Source organism: Barbus barbus, assembly GCF_936440315.1.
Source record: "Barbus barbus genome assembly, chromosome: 19".
Classification (NCBI taxonomy): Eukaryota; Metazoa; Chordata; class Actinopteri; order Cypriniformes; family Cyprinidae; genus Barbus; species Barbus barbus.
This window is the reverse complement of record NC_136747.1, coordinates 19,180,827-19,208,187: the sequence shown is the minus strand read 5'-3', so window position 1 is coordinate 19,208,187 and position 27,361 is coordinate 19,180,827. Positions and strand designations below refer to the sequence as shown.

The 27,361-nt window shown below is 35.7% G+C and overlaps 2 protein-coding genes across 2 annotated transcripts in view; one reads left to right on the top strand and one right to left on the bottom strand.

Moving 5' to 3' along the window:
• Positions 1 to 1,744: 1,744 nt before the first annotated feature.
• Positions 1,745 to 19,010, top strand: LOC306884917 (prolyl endopeptidase-like). The gene is made up of 15 exons (XM_079441156.1): positions 1,745 to 2,093; positions 2,459 to 2,533; positions 4,918 to 5,051; positions 5,258 to 5,388; positions 6,532 to 6,741; positions 8,151 to 8,272; positions 8,490 to 8,595; positions 9,888 to 10,079; positions 11,013 to 11,210; positions 11,369 to 11,472; positions 12,132 to 12,268; positions 12,398 to 12,492; positions 14,399 to 14,530; positions 17,193 to 17,349; positions 18,174 to 19,010. Exons 1-15 carry the CDS (start codon positions 2,052 to 2,054, stop codon positions 18,466 to 18,468), a joined length of 2,130 nt encoding a protein of 709 aa, XP_079297282.1. The 5' UTR covers positions 1,745 to 2,051; the 3' UTR covers positions 18,469 to 19,010.
• A 4,584-nt stretch (positions 19,011 to 23,594) lies between these two features.
• LOC306885021 (ephrin type-A receptor 7-like) overlaps positions 23,595 to 27,361 on the bottom strand; it is a 134,589-nt gene continuing 130,822 nt past the window's right edge. Inside the window, exons 14-18 of the mRNA XM_079441331.1 lie at positions 26,762 to 26,965; positions 25,762 to 25,914; positions 24,218 to 24,408; positions 23,941 to 24,105; positions 23,595 to 23,859 (exon numbers count right to left, since the gene is read on the bottom strand). Coding sequence (XP_079297457.1) covers positions 23,745 to 23,859; positions 23,941 to 24,105; positions 24,218 to 24,408; positions 25,762 to 25,914; positions 26,762 to 26,965 — 828 coding nt within the window. The 3' untranslated portion in view covers positions 23,595 to 23,744. The remainder of the gene's footprint in view (positions 23,860 to 23,940; positions 24,106 to 24,217; positions 24,409 to 25,761; positions 25,915 to 26,761; positions 26,966 to 27,361) is intronic.

The window sequence follows — 27,361 nt, the reverse complement described above, 5'->3', positions numbered from 1 at the left end:
CCACACTCTATTTTGTGACGAGAAAGGCCGTCTGTCAGCATATGCCTGTTTTGACTGAGCTAAACCTGTATTACTGCCGGGAACTCAAATGCATGTCAACAAAGCTCTATGAACAAATGCACAGAATAGGCTGGGTGTGAAGTTTTTGTGCATGTCAAAATGGTAACATAATGATGTACAAATGATTGCTTTTGTAGAAGTAAAAGTAGTAGATCATCTTCACAATCCCTGGTGACATTAAAGTTTAAAAGCCGGAGACCAAAATCTCTATGCTTATTTCCAGACTTAAAATATCCCTTTTTTTTGTTCAGTCAATAAGACCACTACACAATGGATGAAGATCACTAAATCATTCCTATTTCCACTGAAATTCAAAGGTGTGATCAGTAATGTTTTGTTTATGTTGCACGCCATTCTGAAAATGTTCCATTGGCAGTCAGCCATGATTTAATTTATTCCACAAACAAAAGTCTCCAATAACAGTGGTGTTACAATGATAAAGCTCTTAGTATTGTGATCCAGCGCGGTTACTGTTCACTCTTAAAAAATAAAGGTTCTTTATGGGAATCTGTGGTTCAATTACAAACCTTGAACATCCATAAATGTTCAGATGTTCTTCATACTAAGAAAGTAATGGTCCTGCGATTAAGCTCTTTTGAGAACCAAAAGTGGTTCTTAATTAATAACAGGATTAAGAACCACTGTTGTACGGCATAACTGGAGAAAAAAATAAATTAAAATTAAAAAAATTCAAGTGTTAGCTAAAATGGTTAAAAATTGGTTTTGTTAAAGCAGAAGTAAAACAAATATGATTATTTGAAGAAAAAGAAAATTAACTTTACCTTGACAGTTAACTGAAATAAAATAAGTTTCAGTTGAAATAATAAAATTACTACAAATGAAATTTAACTAAAAGCAAATAAAACAAAGCACATAATAAATTTACTAAAACTTAAACTGAAATTAAAATGAAAACTAAAATATAAAAATACATTTTATACATGGTATAAATAATATAAGACAATACAGGGACGGCCCTGAGGTTATATAAATACTGCTACAACATCATAGCTGGCTGCAGATTTTGAGATAACATTTAATACATTATAATATATGAATGATGTGAAAACCTAATTGCTTGAATGAAAAATTAACAGAAAATGTAAAAACTTACTCAAAATATTTAAAAACGTACTTATTTGATCGAATTAAATTTGATCATTATTTAGCACGTTTATTCAAAATGTAGTAAAATAAAATAAATATACAATAAAATTAAATATATTTGACAAATAACATTTGCTCAAAATTCACTCAGAAATATTTGAAAATTCCAAATATGCATTACTCATTGCTAATGATCTCTGTACACATTGCAACTGACGCAATTTGGCAAAGCAGGCATGGTTCTGGCTGATGCTGATCATTTCAAAATTGTCAAATATCTGCTGCCTCTGGGTGACTCTTAATGTTAGATAAAACACTACTGATATGACTGACATGACATGTACTGTAAATCATTTTATTATGTCTTTTTTTTTTTTTTACTTTTTATATTACTAATTTCTTTATGTAAGAAAGTTTTTAATAAGTAATGTGTAAAAAAAATTGAAACTAAAACATATTAAGACATCACAACACAACACAAACACTGTAGTGAACTGTGTGAGATTCTAACTCCGCCCAGTTTGGGTTGACCAATCCAGTGTAAAATCATTTCCTGCCTGAAGAGCTGCCTTGTTGTGTAATCAGGAGAGTGAGTAGAGAGAGAGAGAGAGAGAGAGAGAGAGAGAGAGAAAGCGAGAGAGAGAGAGAGAGAGAGAGAGAGAAAGCGAGAGAGAGAGAGAGAGAGAGAGAGAAAGCGAGAGAGAGAGAGAGAGAGAGAGAGAGAGAGAGAGAAAGCGAGAGAGAGAGAGAGAGAGAGAAACAGAGAGCCATGTTTGATTTCACTTTCACTTTTCAGAGCTGACTCACCCGGGCGTGAAACATACAGACAAACACACAAAAATATACACAGAATTACCAAAAAACCCTATCAAAACACACCCAGCATGGCTTTCACATACCCTGAAGCACGGAGGGATGACAGTAAGGTCAGTGGTACTTTCATTGGGGTTTTGCACATCTAGTCTTTCATTCATTCGCTTGTTCTTCCTCTTGCTTTAAGACACATGAAATGCACAAACAAAAAGCGCAGACACGAAAGATTAACTGGAACACACGAGTGAGCTTTGGCTATGAGAGTGGAGGAGTTTAGTGTCTGTGAAGATATCTAGTGGTTATGTGTCAGAAGTTGCATATGGTAGCTGATTGCATTACGGTTTGCTTTCAGCACGGGTTTGCCTCAAGGCCTGGTTTAACAGATACGCAACTACCAGGAAACCGAATGTGTATTGTTTCTATTTTCTCCTAGTGCAGACATGCCTGCTGCTCCTAACTTTGGCGTTTTGTTTCAAAGGTGGATGATTTTCATGGAGTAAAGATCTCAGATCCATACCACTGGCTCGAGGACCCAGACAGTGAGGAGACTAAGGTGACCCACACACGTGACCCCCCTTTATATCACGATGGACCTTTTTTTTTGTTTTTTAGTTTTGATGGGCTTTTCATCATTACAGGGATAGGATAGCGGAGGAGTGACAGGAAATGATGGGAAAAAGAGGGAGGGCTAGTATGGGGAAATAACTGGAGATGATTTAAACTTGGGTCACCCTCAAAATATTGGAAAATTTGCACTTCTCACCAGGCAACCTCTCAATGACTTCTGTAGTGCTTTGACTAAAATTACTACTCCCTAATAACAGATAACTTTTGGCATTTTTTCATATGAAACAGGATGATGACTGATAGTACATACATGAAATAAGACTCAAGCCCTATTAGGATTGTAACTGTTTCTCATGGGGACATCAGTTAAAATAAACTCATGTGCTCAGTCACATGATTGTCAGCTGTAAACAATATATTTTATTGCTAGGGAAATTCATATTTTAATATTTAATAATAGGAAAATATATTCTATTTAAAACCAAGAAAACTGACATGCTACAGTCTAAATGGCTTCAAAATGACGGGTGTCATTTTAAAAATGTGGAAATTTGCAGAAATGGTTAACGCAAACTCTTAAATTTACATAAGGGAAACATTTGACCTGGTTACTTGTTCGGCTAGTGAAATAATTCATTGTGGAATCCCTAATTTAGATAAATGTATATAATTTTTTTTTTTTATTACTGCACACCATAATAATGGCCCATTTCAAAAGTTTACATGATCTTTTTTCCCCCCTTCTTAACAGCTCTCGCTCACTGTAGTGGAGAGGTGATGTAACAATTTTCTTGTTAACAATTTCCTGCATTTCATTAATAAAAATGTCCATATTAAAAATGTGTGCATATTATCACAAAGTGCAACAGTTACCATATGGTGCTTTGCAGTGTTTAAAAAAAAATCATTTCTTGTAAATGCCACAGAGATGTGGATTCAGGCGATAATTATATTAACACATGACATTACCTTGGTACATGTCCAAAAAAAAAAAACAAACATGGGTGGAGGGAGAAAACACCAACGTTCTGTAGACAGGTGGCACTAAAATCACCAGTTAGCTCCTGTAAATGTTAAATTTACCTTGCGTCTCCATGAGAAACAATTACTGTTCGAATAGTGCTTTAGTGGCTTTATGAAGCTGCTTGATCACTGCTGCACTGTTGGCATTTGGTCAACAGCACACAAATTTTCCTCCAGTATTAGTTTTAGTAAAATGTTTTATTCTGCATAAAGCAAGTGTCTCCTTCATGGGCGCTGCCATGTTGACATCCCATGACTAGCTCATGCAATTCACTACTAATGCCACAATCAGTCACTCACTTTCCAGCATAAACCACCAACAATCCACCAAAAACATCATTAATACTGAATCCAAGAATGTCCATTGTGTATGCATATTATAATAGAGAGAAAAACAGCCAAGTTTGTATACTAACGTCATGCATCCAGCCCAACAGTTGTCAATATAGAGTCCAACAACACTGGTACTGAACTGTATTAGGACAAATAAGACACAGCTAAACGCAAGCAAAAATGTATTTCCCATATTCCCACAGTGCCAATTTATAGTATACTTAATTATGAGATTCAATACCCAATCAAATAAAGATGAGATTCAATACCCAATCAAATGTTTCACTGTTTACAACCACACACAAATTCTATGCTACAAATGCAAATCACATACAAATTGCAATAAAAATGCTGTTAGGACTGAACCAACTAGTTTAACAAGCATTTAATACTAGAACTAAATTCTGTATCATTTTTTTGGTTCAACAGCATATTTGCATTACGATAAATTACAGCAGAGTTTTTCCAAACTGGAGTTTGCAAACCCCTGTGGTTCATGAGTGGTTGAAAAGCTAAAAATTAACAAAATCATAAAAATGTAAAATTAATATAAATAAATAAACAAGTCAAAACACCTGATAAAACAATATTTAATAAAAAACTGATATATATGTTTTGGTCATGTGAACATTAACTGAGCTCAGAGTACCACAAACATGCAAATGTTTTGTGAAATTATTAAAATATGAATATCTCAAGGAGACTTTTAAGTAAATAAAGGGGTCTGGCTGACAATGCAAATCCTTGCAAAACCCTGTCATTGCAGTAATGATGTCACACTGACTGACAAAACAGTTACAAGTTTTCGTGAGCTAAAACGACTTATCGGACAAGGTAAACAATGCATACCACCATTTACGTTGTATTTTTAGGCTTACCCTGTTTTGTTTCCTGGTCTCCACCCATGGCCCACATTACCGGAACAAAGGAACGTGTAGAAACATTTACATATAAACAAGTTCTCTGTGTGCATGACAACGACCATTTTAACAGTGTCCCTCACCTGCCCTGCAGATGTTTGTTGAAGAGCAGAATAAGTTGACCATGCCATTCCTGGAACAGTGTGTGGTCAAAGAGCAGTTTCACCAGCGCCTCACAGAGCTCTACAACTACCCCAAATACAGCTGTCCTTACAAGAGAGGAAAGAGGTAGAGAACAGACCAACAGACAACACCAAACACAGCCCAGGCCCACCGCACAGAACACCAACTTCTCACACTGACAAGCATTTTCAAAAGAGTCTACATTAAAAATAACAATAGCACATATAAAATGTCACCTTGTGTAATGCATATATACCATCGTATACTTACATCATTGAAATTAAATACATTTAATCAACATTCTATTTTAGATATTTCTATTCCCATAACGAGGGTCTGCAGAACCAGAATGTGCTCTATGTGCAGGACTCTTTAAACAGTCCCGCATCTGTGTTCTTTGACCCAAACACTCTCTCAGAGGATGGAACTGTGGCTCTCAAAAGTAGGTTTGATTGATTGGTTGGTTCATAATACATTTACACACACCTGTAATGCACTTACTGTACACTAACATCCTAGTTTCTCCTTTTCACTCTCTCACAGCCTCTTCTCTTTTATCCTTTCTTTACATGTCCTGACAGGTTTCATTCCTGTTTAAAAAGAGACAAGATATCCAGAGTTAGACCACAAACAAATAAACATAGATTTGGGGAATAATGATAATAAATGAGTGCATAATAACAACACAATTATAACTACTTAAAATGAAAGAATGTTAGAACATTATCGAAAGAAACCAGTTCGAATGAAAGGCTTTTAAAACATTATATACTGTACTAATGGATTCTATAAATAAAAATTATATACATGAATACATCACAGCCTGACTGTATATCTCTTGATTTATGCATTTTTCTCCTTTCTATTTTAAGTGTCTAATTTTACAGTAGCTATCTGGCTATGTAGGCTTTTCTCTGCAAATATTTTTAAAACAGATTATTTGCATAAATGGCAAACCAGATTACTTTCCCCTCTCAGTCTTTTCCTGGGGCGGCTGCTATAATAGTTCATTGATGTCTTTGTTGAACAGGTTTGGAGGCAAGCTTCAGCCCTGAGGGACCGTGTGCCCTTCAGTAAAATACACAGCTGGAATGTTTAAGTTATGCATATCCGCACTGCTTAAAGGCAGATTCATTTATGACTCGCGCTTATGAAATCAATTCAGTTCAACTGCATGTTCATATAAGTGACAATGTTTTTTTCTTTAATCATTGCCTGTAAATCTAATGTTGATAAACTTTTGATAGCTGAGGAATACCTGCAGCTTTTTATTACTGTAAACCCGACAGCACGTCTGTCAAGAATCCTTCACATCACTGTATTTTACAGCTTTGTCTTTCCTCATTTGTTTGTCTTTCATCCCTTTGACCTCTTTCTATCGGTCTTTCTTACTCTTTTGCACACCCTCTATCAAACAGCTGTTTTGCACACATAAATATTCTTTATGTTGATATTTGCCATTTAGAGTGCTTTATAGCTTCAATCGCACAAAAAGTTGACAATTCTGTGCTTAAATGACCAAATTTGGATTTCATCATAGCGTGTTGAACATTTTCATGTCTGTTTTCTACTTGTTGATGTCCAGTGGGTCGCCTGTCAGAAGAATGTGAGTATTTTGCATATGGCCTGAGCAGCGCGGGCTCTGATTGGGTGACTGTACACTTCCTGAAGGCTGATGACCTCACCAAATTGCCAGATGCTCTGGAGAGGGTAAAGTTCAGTTGCATGGCATGGACCCATGATGCCAAAGGCATCTTCTACAACAGTTACCCTCGACAGGATGGCAAAGCTGACGGTATGTGCATGTCACTGGCAAATTACTCTACTTTCCTTCTTCGCTGACATCACTTAAGCTATTTAGCTATACAGCCATTGTTTTACGAAACCATTCTCACTATTAACTAGTTGTTTATTAGCATGCCTATTATTAACATATTGGCTGTTTATTAGTACTTGTAAACAGTGTTGGGGAAAGTTACTTTTAAAAGTAATGGATTACATTATTGCATTACTCTCTAAACAAAAGTAGCTAATTTCGTTACTTAGTTACTTTTTATGGAAAGTAATGCGTTACGTTACTTTTGAATAACTTTTTAAATATGGGCAGGGCTTGCTTGTTTGTTTTTAATATAAAAAAAAGTTGAGCCAACTACAAATTTTAAGGCAACCAGCTTCAGCAGATTTTTGAGTTCTCAACTTGTTGTTTATACATAGTTTATACAACAAAAAGTTGAGAATCTTCTACAAAAATAAGTCGAGAGAACTCAAAAATCTGCTGAAGCTGGTTGCCTTAATTTTAAGTTGGCCCAATTTTTTTTTTTTTTTTACAGTGTTCTTTTACAAATGTAAAAGCCCTTTTCACTACAAAAGTGAAGTGAATAGGCCTGAGGCAGAAGGAAATGTAAATTCATGTCTGTACAGTAGAGGGCACAGCTCAAACAAATTGCATGAAGAATATGACGCAGGAGAAGAAAGTTCAACACTATTCAGCAATAACAAAAACACTGTGCCATTTTTGCTTAGCATGGTTGAATTGGATCATCGAAGATCAGTAGCAAAGACAATTAAAAAAAAATGGGATTAAACAAATTAATTATATTTGTCTTATTTAACATTTAATTACTGTAGGTTTGTATAATATTCTAAGTTTGCAATTGACTGCTTTTATTCATTTTGAGAAATACTGAAACTGTTTTTGTGCAGGTGAGTTGAGTAAATGCATGTTCACCTCTGGGCTAGAACAACAGTGACATCATGTTCACACAGCGTACTCTGCACTTTCTCCCTATTTCTCTCAACATGGCAACACGAGAGCTGTCAGTCAAGACATGGGAAACAAAGTAACTGGCATACTAAATTACAAAGTAATGTGTTACTTTACTAGTTACTTAAAAAATGTAATCTGATTACGTAACTCAGGTTACTTGTAATGCTTTACCCCCAACACTGTTTAAAAAGCACATATTCTGCATGACTATATTCTACATCCCTAATCCTACACAATACCTAAACTTACTAACTATTAATAAGCAGCAAATTAGGAGTTTATTGAGGCAAAAGTCATAACAAATTGAAAGAATTTGACCTTAAAATGAAGTGTGACCAAAATGTATGTGTGATAGAGGCAACCCACTCTGTAAAAGAGGTTCTGAATGGTAATTCTTGTTGATTTTCAGTGATTTACTTGTGTTATATCCATTCTAGGCACTGAGACCACAACAAACCTAAACCAGAAGCTTTACTACCATGTTATTGGCACAAGCCAATCAGAAGACATCCTGGTGGCAGAATTTCCTGACAACCCAAAATGGCACAGTAGCCTTACTGTAAGAGAACACCAAATTCATACAAAACCCACTTTTTGGGAAGATAGAATTATGCAACTTGCATATTCTTATGATTCACACAATGTGACAAAATAATTATAAAGAATTTGACAAAATTACCTAGCCTAAATTTAATTGTTCTCCTTTTTTGTGTGTGCGGTTTTTTTTTTCTTACACAATCTTTCCACCGTTTCTCCTTTTCTCCTCGTCTGTCCAGGTCTCTGATGATGGAAAGTATGCAGTGCTGTCCATCACTGAAGGTTGTGAGCCAGTCAACCGTCTGTGGTACTGCGACCTGCAGCAGCTGCCCAATGGCATCACAGGTCAGTCTGCGTGTGGAAATGCTTGGGATGAGGGATGCCTAGTAGCAAACTAAAATTAAATGAATAAGAATAACAAAAAACTTAATTAAAAAACATCGAAAGAACCACTATATTATATATAAATGTTTATAAGATGGGGTCTGTAAGATGTCAAAGTCTCTTTCCTGCTCAGCAAAGCTGCACAGTAATATTACCAATAATAAAAAAAGAGTAATAATGGGGAATATTATTACAATTAAAAAAACTTTTTTTTTTAAATATATATTTTAAGGCGAGACACTGCAGGTGAAAAAAAAGGTAAAAAAAAAAAAAAACTAATAGCAATCGCCAGCTGATTGATTACATTGATAATTGCAAACATTTTTTGTATTACTAGTTTTCTAAAATGTTAGGTTTAGATATGCAAATGAGGCATTATTTAATGAAAAATGCCCTAATTTGCATACATTTCTAGAACAAAAATCTAAACACTGGATGATGTCAGTTTCAAAATTCTTGTTTAATTTTTTTTGACATAGTCAAAAGTTTTTAAAGAGGGAATTTTGGGTATCTCATTTTTGTCACTCTATAATTCAGAAAATGCTTAGAAGGGACAGAAAACACTATATTTTCACAATTTGGGGGGGGGGTTAAAATGTTGTATATAATCAAGCAAATTATATATGAACAAATCCCTCTGTAAAAAACCTTCAGGATATAGACAGGAATACAAATGTAAAGTTTGGTGTATGTAAGTGCTACTGAAGTGGAAATGTATGGCTCAGTGTAGGAGGAAAAAACTCATTTTGAGAAAACGGCCTTTAAAAATATGTATTGTAATCGAAATCCACTGACACAGATAGATAAAGTGCTAAAACAGAAACACTTAACGGTGTCTTTTGGATGTTTTCTTTCCACTATTGGAAATAGTTTACCTTTTGAAAAACCAAAAAGCCCAAAATCTCAAACTTGACAGGTGCATGAAAAAAACAGTGTTTTTGCCAGCAGTGTCTCCCCTTAAAATGTCATTTATTCTTATTTTCAGCATCATTACTCCAGTCTTCTGATCCTTCAGAAATAATTCTAATATACTGATTCAGTGCTTAAGTGCTTATTATTATCAATCACAGTTATGCTGCCTAATATTGTTGCGTAAGCCATTACACAGTTTTTCAGGATTTTTTGATGAATAGAAGTCAATTTATTTGAAATAGAAATGTTTTGTAATAATGTAAAATCTTTACTGTCACTTTCAATCAATTTGATGCATAGTTGCTGAAAAAAGCATTAATTTAATAGTAATGTTATTCAAGGTTTGCTGCCATGGGTGAAGCTGGTTGACACATTTGAAGCACAGTACACATACATCACCAACGAGGGAACCGTCTTCACGCTACGCACCAACCTGGATGCTCCTCGTTACCGCCTCATCACCATAGACCTGCAGAAACCAGAGCAGATACACTGGAAAACCCTCATCCCCCAGCACGAGAAGGACGTTCTTGGTAAAAGAACATTATACTCTTGCCAACAAAAGAGAACTTTCTCTGTGGTTTTCCAACAGAATAAAATTCTATGGGTTTAATAGAGCAAAGAAAGCAAAGAAAACAACAACAAAAACCACCACCATAAATATTAGTATTGTAATTTTACTGTTGCTATAAATAATCATAATAATAACAATAAATAATTACAATTTTTATTATGATGAAATACTTTTCTTCACTGATTTAATTGTATAATTTGATTAAATAATACTATTAATAAATAATTATTATATTTTGATATGTAATATTTATTATTATATTAATTAAAAATAACTGTTAATTAAAAATAACTTTTTTTTGTTTAGTGTTTTTATGAAATAACGCACATACTTAATGGTTGGGTATAAAATATTTATGGCTTGTCAATCTTCTCAAGTCACCAGCCATTGGGAGGTGTGCAAAATGTTAGTTTGAGACACTGGAAACCAACCTTAATATCTTCATTACAAAACAACAACAACAAGAAAAGCTTAAATTATTTTCACTATTATTGCTCCAGAAAAAAAATACAGTTCACAATTCATCAAGCAGAAATTACAATTAATAAATAGTATATGATTGAAACACATAAAACTACATTCAACATGTAGCTGAAACCAACAAACAAAACAACTGCCAGGAACAACACACATTTGTGTAATTGGACCTTTATCTCATAGTTAAAGAGTCAACTAGCCCTGGCTACCCCTACATTTTTCCCTGTAGAATGTTTCAGTTTTAACATTTTGGAAACAGAGTTAGCTCATATTTTCTTGGTATTCACAGTAGACAGTAGTGAAACTGTCACAAGCCTCTACACACACACACTTCCTCTTCACCCACACTATCATTAACTCATTTCCAATAAAAACAGAGAAATGCAGCCTGATGGTGTTTATGTCTTGTCCGCAGGCTTCGTGGAGTGTGTGAACCAGCGCTATCTGCTGGTGAATTATGTGCATGACGTGAAGGACATCTTGCAGCTTTATGAGCTGCAGTCAGGGAAACTGATCAGAGACCTGCCGCTAGATGTGGGCACTGTAGTCGGCCTCAGCTGCAAGAAGAAGCACCCTGACTTCTTCTACAAGTTCACTTCATTTACTACGCCAGGTAAACACACTTAAATCATCAAATCATGCCAAAATACACTACATAACCTCAAGTATAAGGACACCCCAGCATGTGCATTTACTTTGGCAGTAAAAAGGAGATCACATAGATTTCCAGAGCAAGAAAAGTGTTTTTATTCTTCATATCTAATCGCTCAGGCATAATCTACCACTGTGACCTGAGTCAACCTGACCCAGAGCCGACGATCTTCAGGCAGGTGGAAGTAAAGGGCAGCAACCCGAGTGACTACCAGACAACTCAGGTCAGGCTGCAGTCTGTCCCGAAATAACACATGAATCACAGGCCACAGGAAGTTTCAGTCTTACAAATATATAATATGTACACTACTGATCAAAAATATGGAATAATTTAATTTTTTAATGCTGTTGAAAATAAGTATAAGTTTCTTATTTCAATACTCCAGTCTTCAGTGCCACATGATCATACAGAAATCATTTTAATATGCTGATGTTGTGCAAAAAAACAACCCCCCCTCCCTTTTTTTTTTGTTATTATCAGTGTTGAAAACAGTTTTACCTTGTTTATTATTTTTGTGGAAATTTTCATAGAATCCTAAATCATAATCCTAATCATAATTTTCATCATAGACTCCTGAAATTTTTTTTCACAAAAAGATTAAGCTGTTTTCAACATGGTTGATAATAAGAACCTTATTAATAATCTTTAGCGAATCAGCATATTAGAATGATTTCTGAAGGGTCATGTGACACCGAAGACTGGAGTAACGACTGCTGAAAATTAAATTACATTTTAAAGATATATTCAAATAGAAAACAGTTATTTTAAAATATATGCAGTCATGGTGAGCATACGACACTTCTTTCAAATATGTTTTACAAAATTTAAATTACTCAAAACGTTTGACTGTAATAATACACCTTATGTATTTGTGCATAACAGGTGTTTTACCCCAGTAAAGATGGCACAAACATCCCAATGTTCCTGGTACATGCACGTGGCATAGAAAGAGACGGCTCTCATCCAGTCTTTCTGTATGGTTATGGAGGCTTTGAGAACTCAATTCAGCCATATTACAAGTTAGTAAAAAGCTCTCTGTTTGTGTTTGACTAAAGATTGCAAATGGAATAGGATGGAAAAGGAAGAGAGTATGTGAAATATGAATATCCCAAGCTATTAACCAAATATTTCTCTATCTGTATGTCCAGTACTGCATACCTGCTCTTTATTAGACACCTGGGTGGGATCCTGGCTGTAGCTAACATCAGAGGAGGAGGAGAATACGGCCAAACTTGGCACAAAGGTATCCTCACTTCATTCATGCTCAAATGTGTCCTTTTGAAAGATAGATGAAGGAATGAATAAATAGAAAGTGAATTCAGAGCAACTTTTTAGTCAATTATTAGTCAACATTTTTCACACTAGTCCAATTTGAAAAAGGACTAGTCTGAAACTTGCAGAAGGCATAAAAGTGAACTTAATGCCGGCGAAGTATCTGTTTGAGTCACTAGTCTGACGATCTCTGCCCACAGAATTATGTGTTCGAAAAGCAGAGTTCCTGTACAGGGCTGAACTAGAAACTAACTGTTTGAAACCAAAATGTGTGAACTATTAAGACTGGCTAATTTAGGTTCATGACCCCTCTTTTGTATTCGTCCCATCTGTTTTTAACATTAAACTAACACAAACATTTTTACAAACTGACAATCATGTTATGCATTAAAGAAGTGAACACTGTATACTGTTAACCCGTTTAATCCCAATTTCTTTTCAGACATGAAAATATCCAGATGATGTGTCATTAGTAACCGTTTGAAATGATCAATAATTATTCTTTTTTTTTGGAAAAGTGTGTGAAAAGTTATGTTTATGATTATGTACTGATTATGTCTGCAGTCATACAAATTTGTATTAATCTCAGCTATTTTAAACTCACATTCTTACTATCATGCATAAAAACCCTTGTGTAAAATACAAAAAATACAACCATCAACACGTTTCAAAATTGTTACTTTATTGTAACATATATCATAAAATTGTTATATTGGTGCTACCAGTATTACAACATCAATATTGTAACTTATTTGTAACATTTTAACTTTTAATTTAGTGCAATATTTTAGTGCAGCTTTCACTAACAACTGCAATTAGATTTATATGTATACCTAAATTCACTGTTATCCCACGGTCACAATTATGACCACCAACATTTTTCACTTATTCTATGACAACACTCAACAAAACTTAATAATTGTGAATTCATATATTAATACCAGGCACCTTAAAGATAATGTGGACCAAAATACTTCACTAGCCTTTTGTTTTGGAGCTTCGATGCAGTTATCATCTTTTAATGTGTAAGCAGGAATTAAACTGCTATTGTGTTGTGAAAATTTGCACTAATCATGTGAAACTGCACATTTTTAATTGAGACCCTTTAATTTTTCCATATTTTCAGAAAATGCACTAAAACATCAGTCAGTAAGATTTTTAGAGCTTTATAAATGAAAACCTTTTTTATGGTCACAATTGTGACTGATGGGATTAAATGGGTTTTAATCTAATAATAATAATAATATTTTCTAATTCTTGTACTTGCAGTCTTTATGAATCAATTATTATTATTATTAAAACTTACCATTGCACAGGACTATATAACTGAATTGCAAAGGCAAAAAAATGTTTTTTTTGTTTTTTTTCTGAAAACTTTCAGAACAAATGGTGACCAGTTATAATACCTAAACCTTTTGGCAAGTGTAGCTATGTATTTAGAAAAGGCCTATCATATGCAGGTTTTAATTAAGAAATTCACATGATAAATGTGGCTATAATAAATGTGGAAATAATAATGACTGACTTTTAGTCCAAAGAGCCAATAAACGTTTTTTCTTTACATCATTTTTTTAACCACATTCAAATACTGCAAACCTTTTCTGATCTAATGCAAGTACTGTACTTTGCAACATATTAAATATTCTGCAACATTAAGTATTATTTGAATAATTTAATATAATTAGTTTACATATAGCCAAAGGACTTATATTACCCTTATATTACATTTTTTTTGAGAAGTCATATAAGGCTCTAAAATAAATATTACTTAATACCTCTTCCCCCTTGACTTCAGTACAAGTGGCACAGTTTACCCCGTTTCCCCTACCATGTTCTGCTTCAAACTGAAAGGTTTTAAGAATGATTTCTGATTTCAGCTGGCACTCTTGGGAACAAGCAGAACTGTTTTGATGACTTCCAGTGTGCTGCCGAGTACCTGATCCAGGAGGGATACACCACGGCCAGCCGGATCGCCATCAACGGAGCTTCCAACGGTGGCCTGCTCGTGGGTGAGTTTCTTGGTTTCTTGGTGAGTGGTCTGAGGAAGTCAGATAGACATGATCACTTTCAGCTAATGAAGAACACAACCAATAAGAATCAACAGTCTTAGCACACATACGCCTTCGCACATGGTTAAATTAGAGTGGAGCTGTAATGGAAACGTATGGACGTGCAGCTGTGTGGCTCTAATGATGTGTGCAATCTGTGCCGTTACTCACAGCTAGCTCATCCGTTGAGTAAACATGACATTGGCATTCAAACTCAGAGCTTTCTCACATACAGTATAGTCGCGCACAGCAGCATCTGCGAGAGGCGAAGAAGCACTCGCTCCTCACTGAAAGACTTTGTCACTCTCATTAAACAGCACTTTTAGTAGGAGATGCAGTCGTTAGACGGGCGGCACTCGCCAGCTGCCAGTGCAGATACAGTTTCAATCTCTGTCTTATTCATAGGAGAGACAGGATTGAGTCAGTGCAGTTATTGAGTATATGCAGGATTGTGCAGAATTCATGTGCGGTTGATCGTGGGAGGCACATGGAATTTGTTTTGACGTTTTACAGATTTTTCGCAGAACTGAACACGTCATTCAAAAGGTTCTAAACGTTTCTAGCCTGTTGTGTTCATTCAGATGATTTTATTTTTGCTTTAAAGTGCAACTGTGAATACTAATTTGAAATTTGAACAATCGTATATTTGTTTGTACAGTATGTATGTATATACAGTCATACCAAAATTTTTTATAATTTAATAATTTTTGATTTTTTACTAGTGGGTGCAGGACACTAGTTCCTAAATGTAAGTGAGGATAGCTAAATAAAGTGAACTGTGACATATTATACCCGAAAATTCTTCATACAGTGCACTACCAGTAATTTTTGTTTTTAATATTTTATTTTAAGCTTTTCACATTTTCGAGAACAATCCCTCAAACTGAATGAAAAATTTACAACTGTAATGACATTGTAATCAATGTACTGATGCACATATGCATACACCCACATATAATATACATATACACCTCTATAAATATACATCGATCATACTCGTGTATGTAAATTTCTTCCATATTTAACATTACTGAGCTCTGTGAGCCATGTTTCAAATTTAGGTGCAAACTCTTTGTTCCACATCAATAATTGTCTTTTTTTGCTATGGTCATCCCATATTGAACTGTTTGGATCTGATTGAGACTATATTTCTCTAAGAAGGGGGCCCAGCCTAATATTGCAATAAGAGGAAAATCTTAAAGTACCTTCGAGTAGTAAGAAAAAACCTCAGTCCAAAATTGACACATTTTTGGGCAGAACCAAAATAAATGAGTCAATGTACCCTCATTGGACTTGCCTTTAAGACACAAAGATGACAGAGGGATATAGGGAATGTAATTTGGTACGAGAGCAGTGTAATCAATGGGCAATTTTATACTGAATCAACTGCAAATTAGAGTTGACGAAACAAGACCTAATACCTTGGAGGGCATTAATCCAGTTATCTTCTGAAATATCTATCCTAAGTCCTTTTCCCAAGACATCTTTAAGTATTGCGTAGAAGGAGTTCTAGAATCATTAAAATATTCAACATATTTAGAAACAAGATCCTTCGAGTTGAGTTCAGAGATCATAAATAAAGATATTCAGGGGACTTGTAAACTTCAAAATTATAGATATTACTTTTAACATAATTCCGTGCTTGTAAATATCTGAAAAAATATAAGAGGAAGGTAGCCCAAATTTTTGTCTAAGCTGAGCAAAAGAAGCAAATACATCTTCTATATATAAATCTCCTATAGACAAACTACCAGTAAAATTTCAGATCAAAAAATTATTCAGACACTTTGGCTTGATGATGTTTTGCAACTGTGTATATACAGTCAAACCAAAAATTATTCAAACACCAGATATAATTTTTTTTTACTAGTAAAATTATAAATCAACCTGACGCTTTTTCTTCATTTTCAAGTATGCAAATGAAATAATAAAGAAAGAATAATAATAATAATAACAATAATATGATAAAAAAATTAAAAAATAAGAAGGTAAACTAAAGAAAATTATTGGATTTGTTTTGTTAAGCATCATTTGTTTTGTTACACAAAAATATGTAGAAAAACAAAACAAAACATCAACAACAAAAAAAGTAAACACCTTGCCATTCGGGACATTCACGAATATCATGTTGTATTCAGCTCAGCTTACCACATTTGACCATGTTTTTCATTCTGCAAAAATGTAATAACTTTCCCCCTGAAATTCTGAACCAAAAAAAATCTGCAGATTCCATCTGCACCTGGCTGTGGGTTACTGGTGTGTGTGGATGTGTGGGTGTGAGGTAACAATCAGAACAAGATGAAGGTGTGTAGGCGGTGCACCGGTTTGAAAACATTGGCAGTGAATAAATTACTAAGCATTTGAAAAAAAGCTTCTTTATGCTGAATGTGTTCGCTAGGTTAGTATGTCTGTGTTGATCCCTATGTTTAGTCACAGTGTAGTTACGTGGCCTTTAAAAATGTGAGGTGTGTCAAATCGGGCTGTTCTATTTGAGTAATCCAAAACATGTTTAAGCCCACTCATTTAAGAACAGGTGTGTGAGTCAGTGCGTCTGGTAAATGTGGACTGTGCTTGGCTATTGTATGCAATGGGAGAAGAGTGATCTGTGAATTTGTTTTTTCAGCGGCATGTGTGAACCAACATCCTGAGCTCTTCGGCTGTGCAGTAGCTGAGGTTGGGGTCATGGACATGCTCAAGTTCCACAAATTCACCATCGGTCACGCCTGGACCACTGACTACGGCTGTGCCGATGATCCTGAACAGTTCAAATGGCTCATCAAGTAGGGATTCCTGTTTTCTGAAAGCCCTAAACTACTGGTCAAAGTTTGCAATAATTAAGATTTTTATTGTTTTTAGAAGAAGTATTTTATGCTCACCAAGGCTGCATTTATTCGATCTAATTTTCAGCAGAAATATTAATATTGTGAAATATGAAAATTTAAAAAAATACATTTTTTCCCCAAGCTATTACTTCAGTCTTCAGTGTCACATGATCCTTCAGAAATCATTCTAATATGCTGATTTGGTTCTTTATTATTAATGCTTAATGACTATTATTATTATCATCAATGATGAAAACAGTCTTTTGCTGCTTAATTTTATGCAAACTGTGATATTTTTTCGTCTGCGTTTCTTTGATGAATAGAAAGTTTAAAGAACAGCATTAATTTTATATAGAAATCTTGATGTTTTTTTTGTAACCCTACTATAGTTTCCACAAAATATTAAGCTTCAAAAACTGTTCTAAACATTGATAATAATAAGAAATTGTTATTTAGCACCAAATCAGCATATTAGAATGATTTCTGAAGGATCATGTGACTCTGAAGACTTAAGTAATGGCTGATGAAATATCAGCTTTGCCATCACAGGAATAAAATACATTTTAAAATGTATTCAAATAGAAAATAGTTCTGTAATTGTAACAATATTTCACATATTTCTGTTTTTAAGTTTTTTTAAATGCAGCCTTGCATTTAAAAAAAAAACTGAATTATTCTAAACTGTTGACCACTATAACTGCATAACAAACAAGTTACTGTAAATGTCATACTACAACACATCCAAAATGCAAAACAAAAAACTTTGACCTTATCCTCCACAGGTACTCTCCTCTCCATAACCTTCCTCAAACCCCTCGAGATGGGACCCCTTACCCCGCGATGCTACTGTTGACGGCTGATCACGATGACCGCGTGGTTCCCCTGCACACTCTGAAGTACGTGGCCACTCTCCAGCATGGCGTGGGCCGCAGCCCTGGGCAAACCCAGCCGCTGCTGGTCAGAGTGGACACACGCAGTGGACATGGGGCCGGGAAACCCACTGCTAAAGCCATCCTGGAGGACACACACATCTTCTCCTTTATAGCTCAGACACTGAACCTCAGCTGGAGGGAATGAAAGAGAGAAAGAGTGAGATGCAGTAAACCAAATTAGCAATTTAAAGAAAAGAGCACAAATTAGCAAGAGATTTCTAAAGATATTTGGCTGTCTTTATGCAGGGACGGAGAGAGGAGAAGGGCATTTGAGGAGTAAGTTTTTTTTTTGGTAGCAACTTGATTTTTGATTTTGTTTCAGCATAGCAATGATCATTAACGTATGGTTTTTATAAAAATAAACAACTAATTTTCTTATCGATCGATTCATTTTTGAATTACAGCTGTTCAATGTTTTGCAATACCTTAAATCTACACTAAGGGGCAGTAAAGGACTACAACAGCCCCTCAATTGCACATACAGGCCAGGGTGGACAACAGGGAACTGTCCCAGGCAAGCGCTCCTTAAGACAGATAATCATTGTTTAAACATTTACTAAAGTGAAACTGCTGTAGTAACAGTTTGTGGCAGAAATCACAAATGAATAATTTTTATAACCAGTTATGATTATGCTTTATTATTAAAATGGTTGAAATGCAAAGACAATAAACTATATTTACTGTAGTAAAACCTATGTTTAAAATTGTATGATTGTAGTACACCATGGCTTATTGGCATGTTGATACTATCATTTGCTTTATAAATATGATTGTGTTTACTGAAAAACAACAACAAAAACAAGTACATAGGTTTTATGGTTGTACTTAAAATATCAAGACATATAGTTCTTGGACACTTTCTGGTTGTCAAACGTTGACCTGTTGTTAAACCTGAGTGACCTTGATGGGAAATGACTTCATTTTGACTAAAAATGAACTTTTTAATTACAGAAATAGCTCAGTAAAGTGAAGTTATCTCTGACCTCTGTAATTACTGCAGGAAATATCACAGACAGTTGAAGCTGTGGTCCGTCATTAGCAGAGCTGACCTGAGATCAGTTCAGATTTGGCCCTCTGGATCTGCTGTTTATAGTGGAAAGATTTACAAATAATGCAGAGAAAATACAGGGGAATGCAGAAAACCCTTCACATTGCATTGTTCATATAGCACATTAACATAATTACAATAGCCATAACTGTGTGTAATTATAGACTGTTCCATAACATAATTACATACCAAGTGCGTGCTATTCATTACTAGTGCGCAGTGCTTTTGTAACTACAATGGATACTTGGATCCTGAAGTGTAAAGCCTGACCTAGTTGGAGACCCGAAATGAGGAGACATGAAAAGAAATCGAAAATCAAAAGCGGGAGCTACTTGTGTTCAACTGTGGTCACAGAAAGTTTAATCTGAGCTTGGCCAAAACCTGAGAATTAATCAGATGAAGCGTGACAGGCTCTCGACGGAGCGGAGACCCCAGCCTTGATGACTCAAACAAGGGTCTCGGCGAGCTAAAAGCTGAAGAGTCGAGATCCGTCTGAAGACTTTGAAGTTGAGTAAGCTGTTAGTTTCTATACAAGTATGCATAACAGCAACATTGCGAGTGTTATGCTGCCTTTACACAACAGTTTAATAAACAAGCAATGTTTAACGTTGAAAAACTTACATTTTAGAATACCAATATTCTGAGCCAATCGATCCAATGATTCAAATACTCATTTGTGAAGAAAGTGGCTGAATTCAGAACTGCATCTAGAGTTTCATCAGTAATGAGTGACCTGGCCACCAGCAAAACGTGTATTTTAAAATAATAATAAATAAATATATGTATTGGATAGGCCTATCTTTACCTGCAGTATGGATCGTTCACATGCTGCCCACGCAAAAGAGCCGCTTCATCGTTCATAAACTTTAAATTATTGAACACACTTGCAATTACTTGCAAACAACCCAGTGAGTAAGTGGACTGTCCTAATATTTCAGACCTTTTTGCAAACCCGTTTGACCGAAAGAGTGATTCATTCGCGAATCTGGCATCACTGTTGTGATTCTAAACGGCTGATTAAAAAAAAAAAAAAAACCTTAAACATGTTATTAAACCAAATGATTTATCAAGAATATTTTACTAAGGGTCATGCACCAGTAAAAAGTATCTAGTGACGCCCCTGAGGAGCATTTACTATTTTTGACACAAGTGGAAATAGTAATGGAGTATTCTATAGGCTAATTCAGAAATCTGTGTTTTGGAAAATTTGATTACAACTGAAGACAGTAAATTACTGGCGTATCGATGTAACATTGAAAAAGCCACTTATATATGCACACACATATATACATACAGTAGGCCTATATATAATTTGTATGTGCATAGGCTATATAAATACACACAAGAACATGTCTGTTTACTTCAATCAAGCATGTCAATCAAAAATTAATGCATAATAATGATTGTTTTTTAGCGTTTTAGTCTCCTAGAGCTTTTAATCACGGTTCACTTTAAAGCCACTAAAAGCCCAGCAGGAATTCCAGAACACACTGTTCATCTGCTCCTTTCACGTGGCCCTCCTCAGAACAGAACTCGCTGTTTGTCACTTAAATACACTCATGCAGCTTTGACGTCTCTATCCTCAGTGAATGAACTGAACTCAGTTTATAGAGCGGACCTCAAGAGACTAAATACTCCCGGAGAGAGGCTAGATCAAGCCCCACTCCACTTTGTTTGTTCACACTTGCTCCCGATCAGGATTAATTTCCCAAATCCGATTTGAGGCCTGGCACTCTAACTGTTTGGATCAAATTTTTGTATTTGGAAACTTTCCCCTTCACACCGGCTTAGAGATGGACCCTTCTTGCTTCTTACTATAGAGTCTTTTAATCTGAACACAAAAACATGTAAACACTCCCCTGCACACACACACACACACACACACACACACACTTGGTGCCTTGCTTTCTCACTGCTGGGAGTTGAAGTATTAGCTGGTGTATTTTCATCTGCACAATCCTCTTCACACTTTCAGTTCTCCCCCATTATTATCTCCAAGGATTTTTTAGTACTAAGATATGTGAAAGGAGAGAAACCCTTTGAATTATTACTGATTCAAATGAGCACTTGGATCCACTAAAGCTCATAGACATCTTTCAATCTCTTGGAATGAATGACAACTTAATATCTAACAAAAGAACCGGGATTAGATACTGTTCATAAAACAGTGGGAAAGACATAACAACATGAAAAGTTAATGAATATTCTGGTGTAATTTCATTCTGTCACTCTCATACAAACATTATCGAGCTGGAAAGAAAATAATTTATTAAAAAGGAACCTTTAGATAAAAATACAGAACAAAGAACACCTTTTTGCTTCATGCTGTTTTTACGGGGGTTGAAAGCTGATGGGAAACGCTTGATTGCCGTGCCTCGACATTGATTACACATGATTAAAATAGACTCCATGCGTGTATGAATTCAGGCAGGTATGCTGGAAGCCAGGAGACCGCGAGCAAACACAATAAAGTCTAGGGTACCTGTATTGTATTTTTTTAATAACATGTTTCAATATTGCAACAGCCATCTGCTTTTCTAACAGGTAAAAATCATGAAAAATTCCAACCAAAAAGAGAAAAATAAAACAAAAAAGGACTTGATTTCAAACAACTTTTCTTCGCGACTCACCTAATTCAAACAATAAGCCATTTCAACACAGTGAGAGGATCTCATTCAACACATTATTATTCAAACAAATTATAAAAATAGATTGCATTTTCAAATACATATTTACAGTATCAAACAGAGATCAGAATGATGCACTTAATGCAAGGGGGGAATCGAGTCTTTTTCGGTAAAGGGCTGTTAAACATTACAGTACAGCATGTCTTTGTCCTTTAGATTTTGAAGTGATTATTAATTCGGGTTATGCCATGTTCAGATATGATATGGCTGAAATAATGACAAATGTGCATCTCTGTATGTGTGTAATTGTAAAACAGAGAGAGTGAAAATGATGCTCTTATCGTTAAATTCCAAAAAGCTTTTGTTTATATCCTAAAAATCAATAACCTAATGAGGAAAAAAACCCAGTCATTTGTTTTGTACTAATATATATATATATATATATATATATATGTGGAAAAATCCAGATCCAACCTGTTTGTTAAGGTCTTTGTTAAAGAGATATGCACCAACCTGTTTCTATGATCAAACTGTAAATTAAGATTTTACTCAATACTGCTTAAATACATCCAAGTCCAACCAATTCTTGTTCACACACTCACATCACACAGTAGTCTAAATTCAATAACACTAGAACAATCTCGTTTAAGAACAACCACGTCCGTTGTGCGAAATGCCAACATCAAGTACTAAACATGTCCGAGAGTATCAGACACCTGCCGTTCCGGCGTGTAATGAAATCTGTGAGTGGGTGAATGTATATGTGTGTGTATACATCCCCGTCGCATTCCACTCACTCACACTCACTCACTCACTTTCAAAGTGCAGGAAGAAATTAAATTACACAAACAAAAATCGAAGAGCATTTTGATGAAATGACTGCTGAATGTCCAGATTCAGTATTATGTTTTCCATTTTCAAGCAATATTTCTGCATTCAAACTCCAGTAAGCATCTGTAAACGGATAAATAAATCATCTAATAAATATGGTACAAGTTTCTGTAAGTCATGGACGCTGCAGTGCAAACATTGTCCCTATAGTAGACAGAACAAGAAAAACATTACAAGCACAGATGTCCAACAATATCAGTTTAAACTCGGAAATTCAGAAATGAGTTTAAAGTGTGGAGGAAAGAAAGCAAAAAGTAGACAGTAACCAAATCAAGAATACACACAGAGAAAGGGATTTACATATTATTTAAGATTCCTTACATCAGTACTCAACTTGTTTCCTGAAGATACGGCGAGATGTTCTCCTCCTAGTCTGAGGAGCAAATGGATGACATGCTCTTGGTTTAGTCTACTTTATAGGAGGATCAGTGGCTACAAAGCATGAGTTCTTTTTCTTGGACAAAGAAAATACATGTTGCCCTTTTGATTGCTCTGAGATCGGTCAGAGTTAATCTGCCCTTCTCTGGGGACAGTAACCACCTTAAAGTCCTACTAAAAGGGACAGAGCTGATGTCATTGATGAACAGACGAAGAAAAGCAGGTCAAATTCAGCACGCAGGTTATTCTAGAAGAATCATCTTGCTTGTGAACAAGCAAGAAATTGTTTGTGAAAAAAAAGAACCAGTGTTCACCCAAAGAGAAGATAAAGGAATGAAAAGGGAAGATTAGGAAGAAAACCACCATTTGCAGTGTCTTGGTTATCACCTCCTGACCGTTGAATGGCCTGCTGGGTAATTATGAGAACAGACATCCATATGTCTTTCCTCGGTAAGCCAGCACACTGCTGTGGGTCTGTCAGACTTGCACTCCGCGGCCGTGCATCTGGATAACTTGCGCTCTGAGAGTCTGTATGGCGGACAGGATCTGTTTCTGGTGCTCGAGAGAGGTGATGCCGAGACTCAGCACATCCCTGCAAAAACAATAGCATGAGTTACACACAAACCGAATAAGAGAAACATGTTATTTATGGCTTCATTTCAATGCCACTCACTGAACGGTCATGCGAGCCACTGACTCCAGGTAACAGTATCCAGCAGCAGTGAAGTTGTCTTTGTAGCGGCCCATGTCTACAGCTTCTAACCACTCTCCAACTGAACTAAATGAAGGGAAGGAGGGAAGTGTTCGTTCTGCTAGTGATACAGATGAGCCCAGGGTCCTGGACAAACAAAGATATTTCCGTCTTCAGAGTGAAAAACATAAACACTTACTGGAAAGTGGAAAAGGGATGATTTGCATGGAGATGGGGACTATGAGAAGCTTTTCAGTACCTGCGTCCCAGGGTGGAGGACCCGATGTTGTCCGGGCTCCTCATGGTCTTGCTAAGAGCGCTGTGGATCTGGGTGAAGGTGGGTCTCTCTGTCCTTTCCTTCTGCCAGCAATCCAGCATGAGCTGGTGCAGAGACGGTGGGCAGTTCACGGGAGCAGGTAACCGGAACCCATCCTCTATAGCTTTTATTACCTGTAATGTAAATATACACAAATTTAAACACAAAAACATAATTATTGAATATTGACTATTTGGAGTAATGGAATATACTGATTACTAACCCATAAATAATGCATAATCTTACATTGTAAAATGTATTTATTTCAAAATTTCCAAAACCTCAAGGTTTCTGTTTATTTCCAGTTTGAAAACAGATTTTAAGTGTGAACAGACTTTTGGACCCCATTGTATACACATCTCATTGAAGCATTTTTAATGAATTTTTCCAGGAAGCTTTTTGTGTACTCTCAAAGCAATCAACACTAATAATGACATTTCTGAGACAAATTAGCAAATTAAATGATTTAATTGCAGTAGACATTTCAAAATGTGTCCTTGACTGGCATTCTTCTATGATCTTCTCTTTTTATTAAATAATAAATACCATTTAATTTAATAAAAGTACTACTTAAAAAGTCACTTATGACAACACAAACAATATTTAAACCAAATAAATAACATGAAAGATGTATTAATGCCGTTCCCCAGCAATCAATCAAATAGCATTTCACTATTTGTAGTTTAAAACAAATAGGTGTCTCTTTTGTTTAAAAGCTTTACACGATGAGGTTCTTTCATTCATAACGACTTAGTGTGTTTTCTCTCATATACACAGAAGAAAACCAGATTTGGTCTTACAGTCATGTCTTATCACATAAAAAAACATTATCAAAACAAAATAAAATAAGGACTATGCATGGACCAATACAAAATTTGTGTCAATACTTATATCCTTGTGTATTTAAAATGCGTCTTTGACTGGAAGTCCATTCCATTTCAAAAGTCTTGGTCAGATTAAAAGAAATGAAAAACAAAAACATTACTGGGGTTCAAAAAGTGTGATATCCTTCAGCCAGGGTTTATTTCAGAGACTATGGGGATCTTTGCTGCAGGCGTGAAAAGCAGGCCACACGCCGTGTGACTTCTGAGTCTGATTGGTCACGGAGCTGAAGTGGACTTGAAGTCAAAGTGCACACAAACATACACACACTCTTTATCTGGGGTCTTTAAAGGCCCCTCGCTTTAGCTACTTTTACATTTTTATATAAATGCATAACTCCTCACTTCACACAGGAAAATCCCATCCTACCAACAGAGAGAGGCAGGAAAGAGAGAGAGGGAGAGGGAGGGAGAAAAATAATTTAAAAATCACAAACAAACGTAAAAGGATTTTTATGGAGATCTAAAGGAGGAGGAAAAGCAGACGCCCAAAAGAGAGAGCAAGAGATACAGAGAGAAAAGGTCTGAGAAAGAAACCAGTAGAAAAGTGATGCAGAACTGCACAGGTGGTGATATATTAGAAGAAATATAAAGCAAGAGACGTACGTCTTGGTTGCCCATGTCCCAGTACGGTCTCTCCCCGAAGGACATGACTTCCCACATGACGATACCGAAGCTCCACACATCAGAAGCTGAGCTGTAACGATGGTACTGAATGGCCTCTGGAGCAGTCCACAACACCAAACTCTTCCCTCCGTGCTGAAAGAAAGACAGACCCTCTTTATACAGTCTTTATAGTTGGAGTACTACTAATTAGCAAGTGGTCATTGAGAAAAAGGTTTTATCTGATTTACAGTCCACTAATTACAAAGACAATCTCCACTGAAGCAACCTGAGGTTAAGTGACTTGCTCAAGGCTTCATGAACTGCTCTTTGCAGAGTTTGAACCTACAACCTTTCAATTACCAGCCCAGAGAAATTAGCTATAAACGGTGACCATGATTTTGCTAATAGGACTTGTTCCTGGAATAAACTTTTTTTTTTAAACAAACATACTAAAGGCACAGAAATAGCACAAATCAGTTTGACAGATTTCTAGCGCAACAATGTACAAATAAAGAAAAGGAAAAGAAAGGAAAATAGAAAAGGAAAGGACATTGCATAGGAAAGGACATCAGAGAGGAAAACAAGCAAAGAAATCAACAAAAAAAGAAAAAGGATCGGAAAGGAAAGAAGAACAAATGTTGATTAAATGTTGATTCAGGAATACACCCTCGGCAAACACAAAAAAAGTGATATCACGGTGTGAGTGTATTGTATAGGTGAAAGACAGGCGTATTGTGGCGTACTGTATCCTGACTTCCGTGTTCATCTTATCATAACAGAAGCATAAATCACTGAAGCTTTCTTAAAATACACCGCACATTCAGCGGTTAGAGTACTTGCAAGAAAGAAGAAAAAAGAAAAAAAAAAAAACGCATGAAAGTTTGATAAACTAGATAAGAGCTGTGCTTTGACTTTTAGAGAAATGCTGACTACCATTGGCTCTTCGAACTCATTCAGAAGTGTTTGAGAGTGCTGTGTTGCATTATGGTAAAATACTCACTAGTGTGCTGTAGACCGCCTCTATCTTGTCATCCTGAAGAGGTCTGAAGCCTGAAACTTTGCAGACCAGGCTGCTGTTCACCAGGACTTTGTGAGCGGCCAGTCGGCGATGGATAAAACCCATCTCTGTCAGATACTTCATCCCAGATGCCACTCCATTCAGCAAATCCACCAGCTGAAGAACAGTCAACTGACCTTCGTGTTTCTGTGCAGGAAAAATGCGGGAGAAAAAGAGAGAAAGGAAGGAAGGAATGGCAAAAAGGTGGCAAAGAGGAAAATAAAGGACATGGAAGTAGACAGAAAGGGGGAAAAAGGAAAAGGAAACATATAGGAAAAAGAAAAAGAAAGAAGGAAAAAGAAAAGGGGAAAATGTAAAGTAAGGAAAGGAACATAATGAGGAAGGAAGAAAAGGAAATTGAAAAAAGGAACAGATAAGGAACAAGGAAAAGAAGGTAGGGTAAGGAAAGAAAAAATTAAATAAAATAAAAAAGGGAATTGGAATAGGAAAATGGGAAGAAAACAACAGTTTAGAATATAAACACGGAAATATTTATGAAAAATTGGAACAAATAACTATCATACCACTTTCCTTTCAAGAATT

Bases quoted from the DNA above. Each gene is read 5' to 3' on its own strand.
- LOC306884917 (XM_079441156.1), top strand. From the start codon at position 2,052: ATGGCTTTCACATACCCTGAAGCACGGAGGGATGACAGTAAG. The intron at 2,094-2,458 runs GTCAGTGGTACT...TTTGTTTCAAAG, and splicing joins CACGGAGGGATGACAGTAAG to GTGGATGATTTTCATGGAGT. The intron at 12,493-14,398 runs GTATCCTCACTT...TTCTGATTTCAG, and splicing joins CGGCCAAACTTGGCACAAAG to CTGGCACTCTTGGGAACAAG.